The 15,255-nt window shown below is 39.4% G+C and overlaps 1 protein-coding gene across 1 annotated transcript in view; it reads right to left on the bottom strand.

Moving 5' to 3' along the window:
* Nucleotides 1-3,335: 3,335 nt before the first annotated feature.
* Nucleotides 3,336-15,255, bottom strand: part of LOC116257294 (transportin MOS14) — a 51,218-nt gene continuing 39,298 nt past the window's right edge. The window contains exons 20-24 of the mRNA XM_031633907.2: nucleotides 5,775-5,962; nucleotides 5,556-5,667; nucleotides 5,138-5,295; nucleotides 4,168-4,284; nucleotides 3,336-4,075 (exon numbers count right to left, since the gene is read on the bottom strand). Coding sequence (XP_031489767.1) covers nucleotides 3,851-4,075; nucleotides 4,168-4,284; nucleotides 5,138-5,295; nucleotides 5,556-5,667; nucleotides 5,775-5,962 — 800 coding nt within the window. The 3' untranslated portion in view covers nucleotides 3,336-3,850. The remainder of the gene's footprint in view (nucleotides 4,076-4,167; nucleotides 4,285-5,137; nucleotides 5,296-5,555; nucleotides 5,668-5,774; nucleotides 5,963-15,255) is intronic.

The raw sequence follows: 15,255 nt of genomic DNA on the forward strand, positions 1-15,255 counted from the left end.
TGGCATTGACCTTTTCGTTCTCACCCCATTCGCGGGCAAACAAACGCGCAAACGGCTTCGTTGAGAAGAGAAAGGAAATTGATTAGATGGCAATCTCGTTCTGCGACGCAGAGAGAATTGCGGGGGGACTGCTTGCGCGAGACATGGTTGAGGCTCGCCCATTTTACCGGCGTCCAAACTGCAGGCCTTTGACGAGCACCGCTCGTTAGGCCAAATGACCTCTGGTTCAGGGCATTGTTTTACATATGAAGCATGCGTGGTTGCCGGGTCTTTTGAATTATTCTTCCAAACAACGTGAAATGTCTTGACCACACCCAATATATATATATATATAAAGAATAGATGTTACAAGTCATCATATATGCAACATCATATGCTTAAATTCCTACTAAAACCAACTCATTTTTGTTTAATGTGGACATGGCATTCATCCAACGAAATGTGTCGCCTGCTATTGGCCGCAAGCCGCAACCCAATGCGACGATAAAAAACAATAGTAAAAATTTTATCTTATTTTTTGTATATTTTCAAATACTTATTAATTCGCTTCAAATTAAAAAAGGAACAGCAAAGTTTTCAATCAATAAGCAAATGTGAGGACTTTATGGTCAATCATTTCTGAGTCAACTGATCTAATTGATTGTTCTTCACGGTACCATATATTTTTATATACAATAGTAAAAACTAGTATTTTGAACTACGTCACCGGCTGCGTTTCCTTTGAGGTCGCACCCGCACCCGACGCGTGCACCTAAACCGCACCCGGAGGTTGGATCTAGTTCCGAGTCAAAACCAAATCCAAAATCCACAAAATCAAATCCACCATTCTCACCCGTCGCCGTTAAATCTCATTTAAGACATCTATAGATATATTATATGTTCTCCTTTCTCTTTAAAAAAAAAACGATACAGGACTAAAGAATGGTGGCTTTCATATAAAACGATCTGTTTGCCTTTTTTTTCAAACATTTCTTTTTTGATTTTTTCCCATTATCATAAAATGTATAATTTTAATTGTGTTATTCAATTTCTACGAAAAATTAATAATAATAATAATATTAATATTAATATTAATAAAATATCTTCACCGCACAGCCGCACCTAATTTTTTTGAGATGTGCCGCACCGGCACCGGCACCCGCACCGGCACCGGCACCCGCACCCCGCACTCAGGTGACATAGATTTTGAATGAAAAAGTACGTTCGTTTGTCACATTATAAATCATCAACTAAGTACATAAAATAATCCATAATCTGTTCATATGAATCTCACAATTTACTTAGTTCATGCATCTCTAGATTTATTTTATATATAAAATATACATACATACATACTTACATATATGTGTGTGTCTATATATATATATATATATATATATATCATGGAACGAATCATGTTTAAACTATATATTTATATATTATATCATGGAATGAAACATAGTTTAAAGTAGTTTTTTGTCTATTTCATATTGTTCGTACTCCAAATAATATAGTAACTATTTGAAATGCTAACCTATTCCCTTCGATGAGATGTCATGCTTATTCTGGATACATATCAACAGGCATAACTAATCATGCACTCATATTCCTTAAATATTGGAAGAAAATAATTGTGCAATTAATGAACTGCCAAACGGAAAGAGGTCCACTTAAAACTTTAAATCGTAACTGATATTTCCAGTTGGTTTTTGTGGAGCGATTAAAGGTCTAAAGATGATTAGGGCACTTACATGCGCATCTTCAATACAATAATTGTTCAATATGAATCTCACAACATTTTTTATGTATCTGAATCATTGCAACCACAACTTGGACCAACTATTGTTTCTTCAAACCATAATAACCACAGAAAATCGGCTTGCATAGGTGCTGTTACATTCTGACCGAAGTTCTGATTCTCTCATTGAAGATATCCATTTAACTAGATTCAACTTTTGGTTTTCGATTAAGTATTCCATTTTTGTTAGATTTAATCTTTATGTCTGTATAAATCTGCCTGATTTATTTTAATGAAAGTCATACACACACAATTTAATTGGCATAGTCCACTGTCTAATTCACACACACACATGTATACCGATAACTACTAGACACCCATATACCAAATTTAATCAGAATCATCTAGGTCATCGATTTTAAGGAGATGAGACAATAGAGTAAACTCATTTGTTTCTCTTCCTCTCTCTTTCTTCCTTTTTGTTGGGTACTTAAGTTTTCCAAAAAATAATTGGGTTCCCATTTTATACTTAATCTCCATCATTTGATATTTTTAGAATCAAACGATCAGATTATTCTTATTAAGAATGATATATGAGGATCTGGTACGTACCAATTTGTAACACACACACATGATACGGATTTCTCCAGCCTCTCACAGCATACAACCCAATGCAATGCATTGGGCTGCAAGTGTGAGAGAATAGATGGATAGATGGCAGGAGGATTTCAACTCCTCACAATATATATATATATATCAAAATCAATAAGGGATCGATGAGAGTAATTCTACCGTTTCACATCAAATTAGACAGAAATTCATTGATTTGACCTACCGGCATCCATCTGGATTACATATGCACGTGCACACACACGCACAAGCGTCTCTCTCTCTCTCTCTCTCTATATATATATATATATATATATATATATATATATATATATATATATATATATATATATATATAGAGAGAGAGAGAGAGAGAGAGAGAGAGAGAGAGAATGGGCTCAGCCAATATTATTTTGCAATTTGGGTTTTCAACTTTTCTTCTGCATCATAGCCACCTTTTCTTTCCTCCTCCTTTTCTGCATTTCTTTCTCTTGGTAACTTTTGGTGACAACTTATGTATTTTGGCAACTATCTTTCCATTTCCTCGGCGCTTTCTTCTTCTCGGCTTTTCCTGTTCAGAATCATCACAACCTAAGAATTTTAAACTGCAAAATCAGCTACAAATTTTGAGCCTGCGATGTTGTGACCAACTACTTAGGTAATTTCCGGCGCTTATTCAAAGAACTGCAGGTGAACGTAAGTGCATATATGGCTTCAGTTGGCCCCATATCGACTGATCCTTAAGAAGGCCTCGTCGGCCTTTTTATCATTGCAGACTTGCTGCGAGGGGACGTGTGTCGGCTGATAATGGGAAATTTGCGACCTATAATTACAATAAATGTACCCATAGCGTGAGCATTTACCTTAGGAATTACCGACACTGAACATAAGATCAGCTGGTTAAACAGAGTGCAAACTCAATGCAAGTCAATCTCTTACAGTGCCGTCAACTACATCAAGTATCTAAAGAGACATAAGGCAAATCAGATAGATTTTTACTACAGAAAAATAATGAACGAACTAAAACTACTTGATAGTTTTATCACATCAAACAGATCAATTATTCAAGCACAACTGTGATTGTACAAGCTGTCTCGCATATTGTACACATATATTACAATAGTATAAGATGCCTCAGCAGTTGTTAGCTATTGTCACGCTGCAAATTTGACATCTTGGAGTAACAAACTTTTAGACGCCCTTCTTCTGAAGCAGCAAGTCCTGAAATTCTTGTAGTGAACCTTCAACCTCAATTTGCAGACCACATGAAAGAATCGATTCTATAGCTTAATAAGCAGAATATGACAAAATTTATGCTTCAACTGTTTGTCCTTTACGTAAGTGAAACAGATGACTTGCATCTAGTTTCAGAAATGATGACAACCTATAACTCAAAAGTGACCATGAACGGGAAACCAAGCTCCAAGGTGCACTTTCCATTTACAGTTCTCGTTACAGGACAATAAGTCTCTGTGCATCTCAACTGATGACACCAATACTGTACAAAGAGCGGTAAATGCATGATCAGGTCAAAGTAGGTACATTCCGATGTGTGTCAGCAAACTCTCTGATTATATGCTTTAGTCTTTTTCCTCCTTTACCCTGCATGTGCCCATGGCTTTTTTTCCCCGCAATAGAGGTCATGCTCTCAATATAGTCTGATGCTGCACTTGCAAGAGCATTCAACCACGAAGGCACCAAAATTTCTACCTCCCCTGGCTTCAAGTATTCAGATGGCAAAGCTTGCACCTAAATTTGCAAAGGCATCTAAAATAAGTTTAACGTAGACACATCACTACACACACGTGCACCTGAGCACAGAGAGAGAAAGAGAGAGAGACCGTTGAATGTAGCCATCCATGCAGAGATTTCCAACTGAGAATTGTTTTCATGACTGTTTTCTCACTCAGACAACACAGCGCTGCCAGTTGTTGCAATATTGTTGCTGATTTATGAACCTATCAAGGATAAGAGAAATGAGTCCGAAATTTTGATCATATCTAGATAACAATCTCATCCATCCAACATAAAAGCAAAGGAACTAAACATGGTATTCATCTGCTTGTCAGAGACAATCAAAGCAACAATACTTCGACTTTATAGTTTCAGCATTATGGACGTGTGGGTAAAGCAAGCGACAGGGCGACATACTAATGATTTTCCATAGTGCTGTGAATATTTACTTCATTCACAATTGTTTTTTTTCAGAAACAGAAATACAGGAATTTATATCAACATATGAAAAAATATTAACTTAAAGGAATCTACTCAATCACTTGCCAATCTATTTTATAGGTATGGATTCAGTTCCGATTGGCTGAGTTCGAACAAGCTAGTACTAAGTAAAACCTCAAGCTCAGTCCATTTCTAACCTTAGTCATTGGGCCCTATTCCTTTCCAATTTGCAATCATCAAAAACTTCAAACTTACATATTTCTTATTTAGATCCATTGAAGACTATAACGGTCAGGATAACTTCAATTTCAGAGAGAGAGAGAGAGAGAGAGAGAGACTGTGTGCTGGAGTTCATGAGATGGATGGAAGGCATTTTTGATGTGAGCAGTTGCGAGGTCCACCAACACAAACAACAATGTGCCGAGCAGCATGCAGCTATCAATGCCCTTATCTAGAAGGAAAACAAGACCGTTTGTTTCTTCAACAGACATATTCAGAATAACTTGTCCAATCCAATTTCCATGAAAATTTGATATACTTGCATCTCACCCACGAGGCGTCAGTGTGTGTGTGTGTGTGTGTGTCTGCATCTGTGGTTGTCCCTCTGGCAAGATGCAATATGAGAAAAATATTTACCCTTGACATTGCTGAGACACCAAGTAATGCATACACCACATTAGATATCAGTCCTTCACCACTGTGACAGCAAATTTGTATAGCTATTGCACCGAATGATCCCTCAGTAATACAGGCAATTGATTCGAGAGTAGATGTTAATGCTGCTTCTAAGAAACCTGCAACATATTTCACCAACTTGACAATCTTCCAATCCAAATAACACAAATCATAAATAGATGGCTGGACTTCAAGAGATCAAGCAAAATAGAACTAGCAAAGCTGTAGCCAGAATTTTAAGAAACCATTAGTCAGATTTAGTGTTTGTACCTCTGTTGCATTAAGTCCCATAACACACACACATTATACATAGAGCATACACATATACAGACGAAAGATTATAAAAAGTTTATTCTAACATCATCGGTTGTGTCCTTACATGACATGTATGACATTGCAGACAATGCTGCTCCACGATGCATCGCTGTACAACATATAGCAGCTTTTTGGATAGATGTCTCAAGCAGTGAACTGCACATCGCCATAACTTCCTGCCATGCATTGGCTTAGAAAGTAAGTAATTCCACTCTCTAATCAAGATTTCACAATGACAAAAGATTATAGAACCTGCTTTGTTCAAGCACTTGGATGATGATACCTTAGGACAGCAGCGGACAAAAGTTGATGCAAAGCTTGTATAGGCCTCAACTAGATCCGGCTCTTGGTCACAAATGTAAGAAGAATTCAGAGCAGCGACTGAATCTGCTGAAGTAATTCTTTGGAATGTGGTAGCAAATAATGAACCATATTCTTCTCTGTGCCCAAATTCTTCAATTGCAACAGCAGCTGGATGATTTCATTATGTACAGTGAATGAAAGCAGTCATAATGCAGAAAAAACTGCCCATTTCTCAAAGATATCCTTGTCAACATGTAAGATTCTAAGTACACAAGATTGTACAAAAACACACCCAAGCACAAGAGCATACATGTGAAGAGCATCAGTCTTCAGCAGTACGTCTTGTAACACAACTGGTGCTCTTAAAAGAAAAAGGTAGTGAGAAGGACATGCAAGAACATTCTTGTGTTCAATTCTATCTGGAAAATAAAATCAACGGTCAAGTAGTTATATCATCAATGGTGACAAATCCTCTGAAGTTCTTGAGACATGTCCATGAGGAAACCATTTTCTGCACATTGTAAATCCCCTTTTGAGGTGTCAAGGTTAAAAAAAAACATCTAAATTTAAAATGGAAAAAAGAAGGGCGAAGAAGCTTTGTGAAGATCAAAGTCGTGCTTTTAAGTGTCCTTGTTTAAACAATGGTGCTCCAAATCCTTCGCTGTAAGCTTCATACTTGTTTTGTCTGCCCCAACTTCAACTATTTTCTACTTGTGTACTTGTAAACTCAAATATAGTTTAGACAGTAAGAAATGAAATTCGTGTGTACCACGTATGTCTCAATTTCAGCATTTATATGCTCAATTCACCTAGCATTCCAGCAAACTTCAAAGGCTGATTCTGGTTCTCGATTATTGACCGAATTATGAAGGAGGCAGTAAAACCTCATAGAACTGCCTATTTGGATGATGCAGCAACATTAGGACTTTCAAGGGCCTAGGTTTTGGTTATGCTTGTTCTAATGGATGCTTTGAACAACTAGATGGGGTAAACCCTCTGTTCAAGCAGTAGGTGCTCCACAGGGACTGCAACATGACCATGGTACTTTACTGCATGTTAACAATATCACTTTCCATTTTATCATAGGGAAGGGCTTGATTTCCTCCACTACGAGTTATGATAAACTTGACTAAAGTATGGGTTTTAGGTGGTGAACAATCATGAGAAATAGGTGTATATTTCCTGCCCATACCAAGCTGTTAAGATTGTATGATTTGGATCGGGTCAACCAGACCCGACCCATCTTCTCCACACGCCCAATCATAATGGGCGGTGGCATACTTGTATTTTTTTTTACATTGTTTTGTGTACTTTGTTGTATACCAAATCAGTATATAATGATATCAAGAGGCAGACATTAGGGTTGCTGCTCTCTTTCTTCTCTCTCTCTCTCTCCTATACGTGCAGCCCGTTCCTCTTCTTCTCCTCTTGCATCTAACTTCATCCGGTGGTTTGACATTAAATCTCAAAATTGTTGCAGCGGAGAAGAAGAGAGAGAGAGAGAGAAGCTGCCGTGAGATTGAACCGAAAGAACTATTATTACGATAACCCTTATCTCTCTTATAAAAGAGATTAGGGTAGAAAAGGGATTTACAAAATAACTCAATGGGAAATAAGGAAAATATTAAAGAGATTTTATAACTCTTTAATATTACAAGGAACCTCCTAAAACATAAAACTTTTCTTGTTCAACACTCTCCCTCAAGCTGGAGCATACATATTAAACATGCTCAGCTTGTCACAACATCTAGAGAAATCACCAATAGGAAGAGCTTTGGTGAAGATATCTGCAGCTTGATCTTCTGAAGGAACATGAACAGTGGCAATGGTTCCTGCTTGAAAGAGATCCCGAATGTAATGACAATCCACTTCAATATGTTTAGTTCTTTCATGGAAAACTGGATTGTTTGCAATGTGTGTGGCTGCTTGATTGTCACAATACATCTTCATGGGAAGTGTGATTGACACACTTAGGCTGGATAGCATGGATCTAGCCCACGTCATTTCTGCTGCTGTTTGAGCCATAGCTCTGTATTCGGATTCTGCACTAGATCTTGACACCACACCTTGTTTTTTGCTTCTCCACGATATGAGATTGCCTCCCACAAATACACAAAATCCTGTGGTACATTTTCTGTCCTCTACTGAGCCAGCATAATCCAAAGTCTTGCCTTTTGTGAACAAAAGGCCTTTGCCAGGAGAAGATTTCAGATATTTAACCACCATCAAAGCAGCATCCCAATGAACTTTTCTTGGTTTTTCCATAAATTGACTTAGTTTTTCCACTGCAAAACTAATGTCTGGTCTTGTCACGGTAACATAGAGAAGTTTTCCAATAAGGGATCTGTAAGATCTAGAATCCACTAATTCTGTATAGTCATCATGAAGATGTATACATGGATTCATAGGTAAATTTGCCGGTTTAGCTCCTAGCATCCCTGTGTCCTGCAATAAATCAAGAACATACTTCCGTTGAGAGAGAACAACACCCTCCCTATTGCGAGCAACTTCTATTCCCAAGAAGTATCGTAGAGGACCCAGATCTTTCATCACAAAGTGTTTTTGAAGAAACAACTTTGCATCAGAAATTTCTTGATCAGAATCACCCGTCAGGATAATATCATCAACATAAACCACGAGAACAGTTATACCTCTGGAAGCCTTCTTGATAAACAAGGAATGATCAAGAGGAGATCTCACAAAGCCACACTGTGAGACTACCTCGGAAAACTTGTGAAACCACGCACGAGGACTCTGTTTGAGTCCATAAATAGCTTTCTTCAGCTTGCACACTTTTCCACACTCCCCCTGTCGTTCAAATCCCGGTGGTTGTTGCATATAGACAGTCTCATCAAGATCACCATACAAAAAGGCGTTTTTGACATCCAGTTGATACATGTGCCAGTCATGGTGGACAGCCACAGAAATAATAAGACGAATGGTTCCCAACCGAGCAACTGGAGAGAAGGTCTCAAAGAAATCCACACCGTAGGTCTGCGTGTAGCCCTTAGCAACCAATCGAGCTTTGTATCGTTCCAAAGAACCATCAGAATTATACTTAACTATGAATACCCACTTTGAGCCAACAATATCACATCGAGGAGGAGGACCAACAAGTTCCCAAGTGCCCCTCTGCACTAAGGCATCCATCTCATCTTGCATAGCCCGTCTCCATTGGGTGTCTAATAAGGCCTGCTGGTGACACGTAGGAACTGTATGAACAGCCAAAGCATGAATGAATTGTTGCATATTTTTACCAACCCCATCAGTAGACACAAAATGAGATATAGGATGTAAAGTACATTGTCGTCTGCCTTTGCGAAGAGCAATAGGTAAGTCTTGACAAGGATCAGAATGAGTAGGGCTATGCACTTCAGATGTACTTACCTCCTGAGAAACGGTTGGCAAAGGATTATGAGAAGGGTCCTGTCGACGTGTGTAGACCAGCGGTGGATCACGAAACTTGGACACAACAGACGAAAGAGATTCAACAGGGAACGACTCCAAAGGAATAGGAGGAATAGGTAGTGGGTCTGGAGACCGTGGCATCTCAGCAGATATAGGAGTGAGGCTATAATAAGGTTGAGACTCAAAGCATGTGACATCCGCACTGATATACTCTTTTTGAGTCAAGAGATCAAAGCATTTGTAGCCTTTATGGTTTCTGGAGTAGCCAATGAAAATGCATTTAATGGCTTGGACTCCCAATTTGTCACGTGTGGGTCCAAAAATGTGAACAAAGCATGTGCAACCAAATACTTTGGGAGCCACTGAAAACAAGGATCTTTGTGGGTGCACAGTTTAATGGGGATCTGGTTATCAATGGAGGATGAGGGTAAACGATTGGTCAAGTAGCAAGCAGTAAGAATAGCATCTCCCCAAAAATATGCAGGGAGATTAGTATGAAGCATAAGGGAACGAGCCACATTTAAAAGTTGACGATGTTTTCGCTCAACTATTCCATTTTGCTGGGAAGTATGAGGACATGTAAACTGAGGAGAAATGCCATTATCTGAGTAGAACTTCATTAAGGTAGATGCCTTAAACTCAAGAGCATTATCAGTGCGAATGTTTTTAACCAGAATACCAAACTGGGTCTTTATTTCAATAATAAGGTTTTTGAGAGTACATACGACTTCAGACCTTTCCTTCAAAAGGAAAACCTAGGTGACTCGAGAATAATCATCTACGATGATAAGAAAATAACGAAATCTTGACCTACTAGAAACTCTGCTAGGACCCCACACATCAACATGAAGAAGATCAAATAGTCCACAACTGGACGTACTAAGACTCGATGAATAACTACTACGAGTGTGTTTGCCAAGTTGACAAGCTTCACACTGGAATGACTCTGGTAAGGAGAGATGTGGAAGGAGATGACGGAGCTTGGAGACAGATGGATGACCAAGTCTGAGATGCCACTGGAACGAGGAGGACAACGATGTGATCGATGATGCTGCAATACCCACGGGATCCGACAGGAAGTAGATGCCCCCTTTCTCATAGCCTCCACCAATCGTCTTCCCAGTTGGCAAGTCCTGAAATGAACATAAACCAGAGTCAAACGTAACACGACAATGTAAATCATTAACCAATTGTCCGACAGATAACAAATTTGTGGGAAACTTAGGAGCATATAACACATTGGGAATAGTCATAGATTGAGAGATCTTGATATCTCCATATCCCATAATGGATGACAATCTACCATCTGCAAGTCTCACATGACGTATCTGAGGTAGTGAGTGTAGCACAGTAAACATAGAAGGCTTACTACAAAAGTGCCTCGATGCCCCTGAATCAATAATCCAAGTAGTACCTGTATCATGTGAGATAGTGTCAACAGACATAGCGCTGTCAGTCATAACTGTGGAGGCCGATGGCTGAGTAGATCAGTGTGCTAAAAAGTCCTCATACTCTGACTTATTGATACTCACAGTCATTGTCTCAGGCTGAGAAGAAGATAAAGACCCATCTACTACTGATGACGCTGCTTGGGCCGCTCCAATAGAAGACTGTAAAGAGTTCTTCCCCAGCTTTGATGTAACATTTCTGCCTAAGGATGGCGCTGCAGTAGGACGACCATGTTTATCCCAACATCTGTCTTCCAAATGACCTATTTTCCCACAATAAGTGCACTGAAATCTCCCCCGACCTCCTCCTGACCCACGGCCCATGCCTCTTCCCCTGAATAAACCGCGTCCACGTCCTCCTGAAGCTGCTAAGGCAGAGGCATGGATATCACTGGCAGGTGAAGAGAGGGTCACAGCGAGACGACTAAGCTTGTTGTAGGCTTCAGCTAGATCAGGGATTTCTGCTCCAGTCAGCATCTGAGCCTTTGCTACTGCATATTCAGAGGAGAGACCCTGTAGGAATTTCGCAACCATAGACTGTTCACCATGGGTCTTATAACATGTTGGACATTGCTTTAAGTCGCTCAGAGATGGACTTAAGGGAAGCGAAGTACTGAGCAAGACTTTGGTCACCCTGTTGCAGATTAAGTAGTTCCTCCTCTACCTGCAATATTTTGCTAATATTCCTGTCATTCGAGTAAGTCTGTTTCAAGAAATCCCACATTTGCTTAGCCGAGGTGTAGTATGCAATAGTTGATGTAATTTGGGGTTGCACACTATTCATGATCCATGACATGACAATATTATTATCTCCCTTCCATGAACTATATTTTCCACTCTTTTCAACAGGTTCGTTTTCTTCTATAACATGCTCCTTTTGATGTCCAATCACATCTAACTTTAGAGTAGAACCATACGAAAATGGATTTCCTCCACTTTTAACTTCATGAGAAAAATCAGATTTATTACTTTCAGCCATCATAAATCTGTCCACAAGAGATCAACCACCAATAGCAAGAGAATATATATATATATATATATATTTCTATTGAAAAAGAAACTGATCAACAAGAACAGACGTCCCACACGGCAACGTTAGGTGCGCAGAAACAATCAACCTGCTGTCCAACTGTTGACAGCAATACCACAACAAAGAAGACTGCAATCTGAAGACAGAAAAACGCTGCTATCAGCAAGCCCACAACTGAAAACGAATCCCCACTGTTTGTATTGTTTGTGCTAACCAACGACTTATCTATTTATGCATCTAATGCTGTTGTACCACAGTTTATCCTTCACAGATCATGAATAACGACAGCAAATAAGACCATCAACATAAACTTGCCATAGACGTCATAGATAACAGTCCTCCACTTGGCTGCGTTGATCATATAATAGGCGATTAATCAGCGCAGACTCCCACACAGCTGCGATACTATATACACTTCTGAAAATCCACGGCTGGAGTCTATTCACGCATCTCTCCTAGCGTGAATAGACTCCTCCACACTGTTCCGTTGCTGGAAAACAACAACTAGAATAGGCGAGAGGTGAAGGAGAAAGAAACGGAGGAAGTGGAAGAGATCAAGCCTGAAAGGAGACGGAGGATCGCCGACGGTGTGCGTCACGTCCGCGCGCCGGCTGTGTGCTTCACGTCACCAGATGCATGGACGTCCGCTGTCCGCACGCCGGCTGTATGCTCCACGTCTCCAGTCACGTCCGTAGCTCTGATACCATGTTGCAGCGGAGAAGAAGAGAGTGAGAGAGAGAAGCTGCCGTGAGATTGAACCGAAAGAACTATTATTACGATAACCCTTATCTCTCTTATAAAAGAGATTAGGTTAGAAAAGGGATTTACAAAATAACTCAATGGGAAATAAGGAAAATATTAAAGAGATCTTATAACTCTTTAATATTACAAGGAACCTCCTAAAACATAAAACTTTTCTTGTTCAACAAAAATCTTACATGGTATCAGAGCAGGTTTTGCCATTGAGAACGTTTGGTAAGAATCTATAATTTCTACCCTAATCTTTGTTTCCTCCCTTAATCCCCAAATTTCTGCTCTAACCTTAATTTCTGCCGTCTGCCCTAATCCCTGGTGTCTGCCCTAATCCCCAAATTTCTGCCCTAAACTCTATTGTGTGCCCGAATCCCCAAATTTCATCCCCAACCTGCTGCCCTATTCTCCAACATTCTAATTGCTACAAGTATGGATCCCCACTGGATTTCTAGCATCTTGTCGTCCAATTTCCTCTCCCAACTCGTCTCACAAAAGCTAAATCATACCAACTATTTGACATGGAAACGTCAAATAGTCCCGTTCATCAAAAGTCACAGTCTCTATGGACATCTTGATGACACCACACCTGCGCCACCTGAATGGATCATGCAAGAGGTGAAGAATGCTGCAGGGCAAGTTCAAGAAACTGTTGCAGAAGTCAATCCTGAATATGAGACGTGGATGGCACATGATCAATCTCTCGTTGCCGATATTACCTCCACACTATCAGAAGAAGTTCTGGCGGGCATTGATGATGATCTTTCAGCACTTGAGTTGTGGATGTACTCGCTATCACGTATTCTCTAGTATCAGAAGCGAGATTTCTACAACTCAAGAGGCAATTTCAGGATATCAAGCACGACACACGTTCAGTCTTGGAATACATAAATGAAATAAAAAATGTTAGCGATCAACTTGCTATCATAGGGCACCCAGTCAGCGATAAGGACATGGTACAACATGCTTTGAGTGGATTGGGGTCCGAATTTGATGTTTTCTGCACTGCTTTAGAAGTATTGCATGTTCTTCCCTCTTTTAAAGATCTGAAAGCGAAATTGATTCAACATGAAGCGAGTCGTGTACAACGACAAGAGTTAGTGCATTCTGGCAGTCACAATGTATTGGTCACTGGAGCCCATGCTTTGCATGGTAGTTGTCAAAGAAGGTATTCTTCCTATACTTAACACAAATGCACAGACAAATGTACCACGAAGGATACCTACTTGTTACTATTGCAATAAGAAAGGACATGTGAAGTCAGAATGTTGGCATAATCCCCAAAACAAGGTAAAACAGGTCAAGCGTGACAATAAGGCAGCAGGGTCGACTGTATTGAACTCGATTGCAACGTCGAACATTTCTCCTGATGTGTAGCAGATTTTAATGACAACTTTGTCTAAAATCAATCTCAGGCAAAATGAGGAAGGACAATGGTATGTCGATTTTTGTGCTGCAGACCATGTGGCCGATGATGCAAGTAAGCTTTCTGGTTGCTCTCCCTTATTTACTAAAGGCTCAGTTGTTACAGGAGATGGTTCCCATCACAAAATATTACACATTGGAAATGCACATATGTCCATAGCTCATTCATCCATACCTTTAAAGAATGCCCTTGTTGTTCCAAATGTCAAGAAAAATATCATTTCTGTGTCAAAGCTTATCGATGATACTCATTCATGTGTTGAGTTTACTCATTCTTCTATTTATGTCAAGGATGCTTGAACCAAGAAGACATTCGCTGAAGGTGTTCGCAAAGGAGACAAGTACGTCATCGAAGAAGCTCCAAAGCTGTCCAAGTCTTGTGTTTCAACTTTCAAATTGATCCTATTCCAGTCATAGTGAAGTCAATATAACAGAGTATTAATAGCCATCCATTTGGCATGGTCGTCTAGCCCATTGTAGTCGGTCTTTCATTCAAAGTCTTGTTGTAGATGGACTACTACAAAAGTCCAGTAAATGAGTCTAGCATGTGCTCAAGTTGTCATATATGTAAGAGTCATGCTCTTCCTTTTCAGTCAGTAAACAAGAGAGCTTCGAAGTTATTTGATACCATATATTCTGATGTTTGGGGGCCTGCTCCTATTTCTTTTTCTTTTGGGAGTAGATATTATGTTGTTTTTATTGATTCTTATTCTCGTTACACTTGGATTCACTTCATGAAAAACAAATCAGAGGTTTTTCGCTTGTTCACCCAATTCCATGCCTTGGTCCAAAACAAATACTTCAGTAATATCGTGCATTTTCAATGTGATGGTGGTGAATTCACTTCAAACAAATTCACTGAGTATTTACTAAATCATGGGTTCACTAGACAAATTTTCTGTCTACACACACCACAATAGAATGACATTGTTGAAAGAAAGCATAGATATATAGTTGAAAGTGCACTAAGTATGATGCATAACACAGATGTGCCCATGAATTTATGGACTGAAGCTTTTCATATTGTTGTTCATGTCATTAATTGACTGCCACTATCTCTATTTGAGGGAAAATCTCCCTTCTTTGTTTTACATAAAAAACAGCCAAATTAGGATGAGCTACATGTTTTTGGATGCATTTGTTATGTTCATGTTCATGTTTCTCTGAGAAATAAATTACAAGATCGAGCTGTCATATGTAGATTTGTGGGTTATGTAGAAAATTATAAAGGCTATCGCTGCTACAATCCAAAGGCTAAAGACTAGACGTGTGCATATTTCACGACATGTTGTTTTTTATGAGCTCAAGTTGAAGGATTTAAAGGAGACACAGGCAACACCCAATGCAAAAAATGATGCATATGATACATGGCTGAATGCTGAAATATTAGGCCAAGGATC

This window comes from Nymphaea colorata, chromosome 7 (genome assembly GCF_008831285.2).
Source record: "Nymphaea colorata isolate Beijing-Zhang1983 chromosome 7, ASM883128v2, whole genome shotgun sequence".
In the NCBI taxonomy this organism is placed as follows: domain Eukaryota; kingdom Viridiplantae; phylum Streptophyta; class Magnoliopsida; order Nymphaeales; family Nymphaeaceae; genus Nymphaea; species Nymphaea colorata.